The sequence below is a fragment of the Solanum tuberosum genome, unplaced genomic scaffold (assembly GCF_000226075.1).
Source record: "Solanum tuberosum cultivar DM 1-3 516 R44 unplaced genomic scaffold, SolTub_3.0 scf00099, whole genome shotgun sequence".
In the NCBI taxonomy this organism is placed as follows: domain Eukaryota; kingdom Viridiplantae; phylum Streptophyta; class Magnoliopsida; order Solanales; family Solanaceae; genus Solanum; species Solanum tuberosum.
In genome coordinates, this window is record NW_006239023.1 from 1,694,576 (window position 1) to 1,702,671 (window position 8,096).

At 37.0% G+C, this 8,096-nt stretch overlaps 1 protein-coding gene across 1 annotated transcript in view; it reads left to right on the plus strand.

The window, feature by feature from the left end:
* Positions 1–6,225: 6,225 nt before the first annotated feature.
* LOC102603387 (glycerophosphodiester phosphodiesterase protein kinase domain-containing GDPDL2-like) overlaps positions 6,226–8,096 on the plus strand; it is a 9,140-nt gene continuing 7,269 nt past the window's right edge. Inside the window, exons 1-4 of the mRNA XM_015309099.1 lie at positions 6,226–6,994; positions 7,101–7,121; positions 7,276–7,296; positions 7,382–7,414. Of these exons, the coding sequence (XP_015164585.1) occupies positions 6,289–6,994; positions 7,101–7,121; positions 7,276–7,296; positions 7,382–7,414 (781 nt within the window). The 5' untranslated portion in view covers positions 6,226–6,288. The remainder of the gene's footprint in view (positions 6,995–7,100; positions 7,122–7,275; positions 7,297–7,381; positions 7,415–8,096) is intronic.

Sequence of the window (8,096 nt, forward strand, 5' to 3'; positions counted from 1 at the left end):
TCGATTTGTACGTATTAGATCCTTGCATTAAAACCATGTTAATTGGATGTCCACAATGGGAAAGAAATGAGTTGAATGATAAATGGAGAAATAGTCGTTCTCTCAAACACTCATCCAAAAGAAAAGTCAGTTATTTTCTCAAAGCTTTACCCAATACTATTATAGAGAAGGTCAGTTTTTATAAAGGTGAATTTAGGATTTTATGATGATGGATGCAGCGTGTTAATTTACATACTATTACTTAGTGATGTGGATGCAAACATAGTATAAGTATACATAAATAAGTTTATTAATATATCTAAAAGTTATTCGACTAAGAATTTGGACATAATCTGACGAGAGAGCATTGAGAAACTTGCTGAGTTTTTCATGGGTAAGCTCTTATCCCATTAGCAAGTTACTATTGAAATATTATGTAGTAGTTTAATCAAATAGTTAGTTGGCACTGTTCAAATCAGTTAGTTGGCACTGTTCATAGTTAGTTAGAGGCATTAGCTTAATTAAGCATTGTATAGAATCAGTTGAGTTAGTTAGAAAATCTAGATATTTTTACTTGCTCAATATACGTGTATATATACATTCAACATTACTTGGAATAAGATACTTTTCTTCTTCCCCAAACAATCTGCATATTTTCATTCATCTGTTCAAAGTTGTATTCATACAGTTCATGTGACCTCCATTAATGGAGGTCTGGTAATCTCAGTTTATCACCTCTCAACATGGTATCAAAGCTCGGTGTGACAATCACCCAAGTTTATTTCACATAGATTTCAATTTCCTCTCGAGATCTCACTCGATTCTCACTCGACTTTTCATCTAATTTTCCTCTGTTCTTTTTAATCTTCCTTGCTTATCATCAATGGCAGAAACTAATCCAGCTGATGGAACAAATCCACCGTGTATTGGAACAAACCCACTATACATTCATCCGGCTGAAAGTGCTGGATCTACACTCGTGCCATCAGTTTTCGACGGCACTGGATACAGATCCTGGAGGCGAGGCATTCTTCGAGGCATTTCAGTCAAGAACAAAATGGGATTCATTACTGGAAACTGTGTGAAACCACCTCCAACCGATCCTACTTACAATCAATGGGAAAGATGTGACGATATGGTCGTTTCGTGGATTTTGAATTCACTCTCCACAGACATTGCAGATAGTCTTCAATACGTCAACAATGCAAAGGAATTGTGGCAGGAGTTAGAGGATAGGTATGATCAACCAAATGGAGCAAAACATTTTCAGATCCAGCGAGAAATCAACGATCTAGCCCAAGGTACTCTCGACATCACTAGTTACTACACAAAGCTGAAGAAACTATGGGAAGAACTCAATGCTTTAGATGCTAGTGTTCTGTGTAATTGTGCATGTGCGTGTGGAGCAAAGGCAAACTCACACAAGGTTGAACAGGACAGGCAATTGATCCAATTTCTTATGGGATTGAATGACGTTTACACTGTGGTTAGGGGGAGTAACTTAATGATGAATCCTCTACCAACTATAGCACAAGGATTCTCTATTCTCATTCAGGAGGAAAAACAACGTGAGATCAGGCCATCAAATCAGTCCATCATTGAATCCACTTCTCTAAATGCTGGAACTCACAATGCAAGTAGAAATCAGTTTAGGACAAACTACACTCAGCACACAAACGTCAACAATTCGAGAGGCTACTACAATCAACATCAAAATCCTGGTGCAAGTGGAAATCAATCTTACAGAACAAATAAGTCACAGACAAACAGGTCCCAATTGTTTTGTGATTATTGCAGAAAGCAGGGTCATACTAAGGAAAAATGCTATCGATTGCATGGATTTCCAGCAGACTTCAAATTTACCAAGGGAAGAAATGCAGGAACAGCAGCACATGTTCATGGAACTGGGTCTGAACCTGATGATAACTATCAGAATCAAGGTCAACACCTTACAAAGGATCAGTATGACCAACTGATGCAACTTCTGGATAACTTCCAAGTGGGAAATGCTGCTGAGGCCCCTCAAAATGATGTTGGTGGGGCTGCAAACTTTGCAGGTATATTGGCTTGTTCTTCTCATAAAGAGTTAATGAGTAATCTATCATGTAAATGTTTCAAATCTTCTGCTGAATATTGGATCGTAGACTCTGGTGCTTCAAATCATATGTCCTCAGATAGAAAATTATTGACCAACACTAGACCCTAGCCATATCCTTTTCTAGTTACATTGCCTAATGGTTACAAAGTGAAAGTCACAGAAATAGGTGATGCTGTCTTGAGTCCAAAATTGACTTTAAACAAAGTACTCTTTGTCCCTAGTTTCAAATATAATCTGATCTCCATTCACTCTTTAACAGTGCAATCTAATTCCATTGTTAATTTTTCTGCTCATACATGTATGTTGCAGGCCCCTTCAATGAAGAAGCCTTTGGAGCTTGGTAAATCAAGAAATGGTTTATATTACCTCTGCTCAAAATGTCAGTTCGCCAGCTCAAGTTCAAATCATGTTCATTCTCTTGCTGCTTGTAGTTCAGCTTGTGGGAATTGTTCCATGTCTAATTGTAAAAACCTTGTTTGTTCTATGTCGAATTGCAAGCATTCTGATAATAAAATTGTTGATTCCTGTACTATGTCTTCTGCCTGCTCCTCTTCTCCTAATACTTGTATTGATTACTTGTGGCATAATAGATTGGGACATGTCCCATTTGTGAAAATGAGAAACATATCCAGCATTCCAATAAGGTTTGCCCCTAAACAACCTTTTACCTGCACTATCTGCCCCATGGCAAAACAAACAAGAATGCCTTTCCCTACCAGTACTTCGTTCTCATCCAAACCTTTTGACCTTTTACATTTGGATTTGTGGGGACCCTACCATATGCCTACACATGATCATTATAAATACTTCTTAACTATAGTTGATGATCAAAGCAGATCAACATGGGTGCATCTTTTGAGTTGCAAAAGCAATACTCTACAGGTCATCAAGTCTTTTGTCAAATTAATAGAAACTCAGTTTCAAGCAACCATAAAAGCCATTAGGTCAGACAATGGGCTGGAGTTCACCAGTAAAGAAGCAACCTTTTTCTATCAATCCAAAGGCATTGTTCATCAAAAATCTTGTCCATACACACCTCAACAAAATGGTGTGGTGGAAAGAAAACACAAATACTTACTTGAAGTTGCCAGATCCCTCATGTTTCAATCCAAAGTGCCTCTTAGGTACTGGGGAGAATGCATCCTCACAGCCACTTATTTGATCAATAGACTACCCTATACCATTTTGAAAGGCAAATGTCCTTATGAACTCTTGTACCAAAAGAAACCTACATACTCTCACCTTAGAACTTTTGGGTGTTTATGCTACCCCACAGTCACCAAACCTCACAAAGATAAATTTGAACCCAGGGCCACTCCTCATGTGTTTGTGGGATACTCTTTTCACACAAAAGGGTATAAGGTTCTCAATCTAGCTACTAAAACAATACATGTATCTAGAGATGTCAAATTTCTTGAACATATTTTTCCTTTTGATGTTTCTTTTTTTCCATCTGCTTGTGTACCAACTGCTATTTTGCCTTCTTCTTGGGACAATGATCATGCTAACGTTCGAAATATGCATACACCTTTATTTAGGACTGACACTCTTGAACCAATAGGTCAAGTTCTTGAACCCCATGTACCAGGACCATCTCCTATGGCTACACCAACCTCTCCTCATAATTTTCCACACCCTCATCAACCTGCTGCACCTGAACCTAGAAGATCCACCAGACATCATGTTAGACCATCTTATCTCCAAGAATATGTTTGCACATTGCCTTCCTCAAAGGACCAAGATTTTGCCCAACCTACCAACACTTCTACTTCCTTCAATGCTCTTTTCACCAACAAACATCACATTCCTTTTACTGCCCTTAGTTGTGATAATCAGCAGATTATAAGAAACTTGTCATATGATAGTGAACCCAACTCTTATGATGAGGCTGCCATGACCCCTGCTTGGCAAGCAGCCATGACTCAAGAGTTTGAGGCTTTGCATGCTAATCATACTTGGAATTTAGTTCCTCTACCTGCAGGTAAGAAGGCCATAGGATGCAAATGGGTGTATAAAGTGAAACACAAGGCTGATGGCAGTGTTGAGCGTTTTAAAGCTAGGCTGGTGGTAAAAGGTTATACCCAGCAAGCAGGTATTGACTATACCGAGACATTTTCACCTGTGGTTAAAATGACTACAGTGAGAACCTTGCTTAGTATTGCTGTTAAAAAGGGATGGGGTATTTACCAGTTAGATGTCAATAATGCATTCCTGCATGGTGACCTGAATGAAGAAGTTTTCATGGAAATTCCTCAAGGATTGGAGGTTGATTCTCCTGGCCTGGTTTGTCACCTAAAGAAGTCTCTATATGGTTTAAAACAAGCCAGTAGACAATGGTATGATAAGCTTACTGATGCTCTCTGCACAAAATGTTTCATTCATTCAACCAGTGATTATTCCCTTTTCTACAAAGTAACCCCATCCTCCACTGTGTTTGTGGCTGTGTTGTGGATGATATCATTCTTACTGGTACTGACTTCCAGGAAATTCAAGATCTTAAGTCCTTTCTCCATTTTCAGTTCAAGATCAAGGATCTAGGCAAGCTGCATTATTTTCTAGGATTGGAGGTTATTTACCAGGATGATGGCCTTATCATTTCTCAGAGAAAGTTCACAATGGATCTTATCAAAGAGTTTGATTGCCTTGGGTATTCTCCTGTCTCCTCTCCACTTGATAGCTCTGTTAAGTTGCATGCCTCAGAGGGGGTATTGCTGCCTAATCCTGCATATTACAGAAAGCTTGTTGGAAAGCTAAATTTTCTCAGCAACACAAGGCTAGACATTGCTTATAGTGTACAACACTTAAGCCAATTTATGCAAGCTCCAAGAGAACCTCACCTCAAGGGAGCTATACATGTACTTAGGTACTTAAAAGGTGATCCCACTTTGGGACTGTTTCTGTCAAATACTCCTAACTATGAACTCAGGGCATATTGTGACTCAGATTGGGCTTCATGCCCAGATTCAAGAAGATCAGTTAGTGGTTATCTTGTGCTACTTGGGGACTGTCCTATTAGTTGGAAGTCCAAGAAACAAGAGACTGTTTCATTATCCTCTGCAGAAGCAGAATACAGATCCATCAGGAAGGTCGTGGGAGAATTGATATGGGTTAGAAGGCTCCTAGATGAATTAACCATCCCATGTTCTGCACCTACTCCAGTGTTCTGTGATAGCCAAGCTGCTGTTCACATAGCTCGAAACCCTGTGTTCCATGAGCGTACCAAACACATCGAAGTAGATTGTCATTTTGTTCGTGATAAATTACAAGATGGGCTTATATCCTTGCATCACATCTCCACAGTAGATCAACTAGCAGACATTTTAACGAAAGCCCTCACTGGAATCAAACATATGCATCTTTTGGGCAAGTTGGCTGTGACATCTCCACCTCCAACTTGAGAGGGGGTATTGAAATATTATGTAGTAGTTTAATCAAATAGTTAGTTGGCACTGTTCAAATCAGTTAGTTGGCACTGTTCATAGTTAGTTAGAGGCATTAGCTTAATTAAGCATTGTATAGAATCAGTTGAGTTAGTTAGAAAATCTAGATATTTTTACTTGCTCAAGATACGTGTATATATACATTCAACATTACTTGGAATAAGATACTTTTCTTCTTCCCCAAACAATCTGCATATTTTCATTCATCTGTTCAAAGTTGTATTCATACAGTTCATGTGACCTCCATTAATGGAGGTCTGGTAATCTCAGTTTATCACCTCTCAACAGTTACATTATTTGACTGGACACAAATTAGCATACTGTTGATCCATATCGACTACATTCGGGCATCATTTGGTTAGGAAAAAGAGATTTAACTTTTGTGCATAGAGTGTAAAATGAACATGGATAATTATTCCCTCGTATCCTAATTATCTCCAAATTCAGTTTTCTTTTTGGACTGAAAAGCTATCATTTTGTAATCCTAAATATCCGAGAACTATATTACCAAAAAAAATAAAAATATCAGAGAACTAGTCATTAATAAATAGGTAAACGTCGAAGTTTTCTCTTCAAGTTGGAAGTTTCTCATGGGGACCAAACACAGTCTTCCATTGGCTTGGGACCCAAAGGAGTAATATTGGTAGTGAAAAGTCCACAGAGCTTTAAGTATCCAACAAACGCAGGCGCATTCATAATAATATTGAACTCTCAATTCTTTTCTTCTCTTGGAAACAGTAGGAAGGAAAAGAATCAACATAGTTAGTACAAATGTATTTTTGTAGGGGAACCATTATGCTTAAATATTCAACATTAATCCTCATCTTTCTGCAAACATGCAATGCTTGGATGATCGAATCCTCCTACTGTCCCCCTTCTGCTTGTGGCCATATCCGTAACATAAGCTACCCTTTTCGCTTAAACACTGATCCAAAAGATTGCGGAGAGGATCCAGCATATGAGTTAGCTTGTGAAGGTAACCAAACTGTCATATCGTTATTCTCCAAGAAGCTGTATGTGCAAGCCATCAACTATAATAATGGGACAATTCACCTGGTAGATCTAACTTTACAAACACAAGATGATCTATGCTCTTTGAGATCTCACCCTAACTTCAACCAATACTATATAATCTCTAAATCAGAATTCTCTAAATCAGATATTGTTAGAATTACAAAATTTCAAATAAGTGCAGAGCCCATTTTCATGTTCAACTGTCCAATTGCTGTTAATAATTCTTCCACATTTCTAGAAATTAGAGGCTGCAAATTTAGCAGATACACTTATATAAAGATTGGAAAAATGCATGTCGGTGAAGTGAGTGATGGATGCAGAGCAGAATTTATAGGCCTGACCTCATGGCCTAATATTAAAAATGCAGAGAACAACATTTCCCTTTCTGATTTTCATCAAGCACTCCTCTACGGATTTGACATTTATTATCCGAATCAGCAACGTTTTGAAGAAAGGAGGACAAGTAAGGACTTCAATTATTTATGCGAATTAACATTCTTTTCCATCCTAAGAAATTAGGAAAACAATGGATTCACTCACTACAATTTAATTTCTTCATGTCTTTGTAGGTGTTCTTGAAAAGATTGTCGGTGAGGACTCAAACTTTTCTCTACATAGACTTTGAATTCTCCATATGATTCACTCACTATATATGCTTCTTAATTAACATTTCTTTTCCATCCTCAGAAATTAGGAAAACAGTGGATTCACTCACTACAATTTAATTTCTTCATGTCTTTGTAGGTGTTATTGATTGGATTCGCTGTGAGGACTAAAACTTTTCTCTACATATACTTTTAATTATCCATTGATCTCTCATTCTACACTTTTTGCACTTTAATCTAACCAGGGAGCAGTATACCGCTACTTCAGCTTGTCGCCAGTAAGCTCCTATATATCCCTTCAGCAAGCTGTATGTTATTTGGATGGACACACATTAGCATTCCATTGATCTTAAATTTTCGCAAAAATAATCTAACTTAAGTGAGGAGCACAACACAAGAATTGCAAAATAGAACAACTCCAAATATATTACCGTTAGTGAAGTTATTAATACCAATCTAAATTTGTAAAAAATAATTTTGAACTGTCAGATTTTTTCCTCTTATTAAGGTTCTGTTTAGAAAGTCACCCTGTTAATTAGATTTTGTGTAATTGAGTGTAATTACAATGTTTGGCCTGTTTGGTTGACTAGGTAATTACTTAGTGAGCAGGTGATTGGGTGTAATTGACAGGGTAATTACACTCTCCAATTCTCAGGCAGGGGATGTGAATTGTTGTAATTACATGGTGTAATTACAAGCTAATTACTTTAATTTCTTCTTTTTATTTCTACTAGTATATGTGCCCGCGCGTTGCGCGGATGATTTAAAATGTAATAATTTTTATAATTAAAAATAACTAATAAAATATATAATGCACTTAATAATATATTTAATTTATTATAATAACAATATAATAATACAAATCATTAACTTGTGTATTTGAGCAATATTAAATTTACATTATTAGTACACATTTTAATTTATTGTAATAAAATAATATATATATATATATATATATAT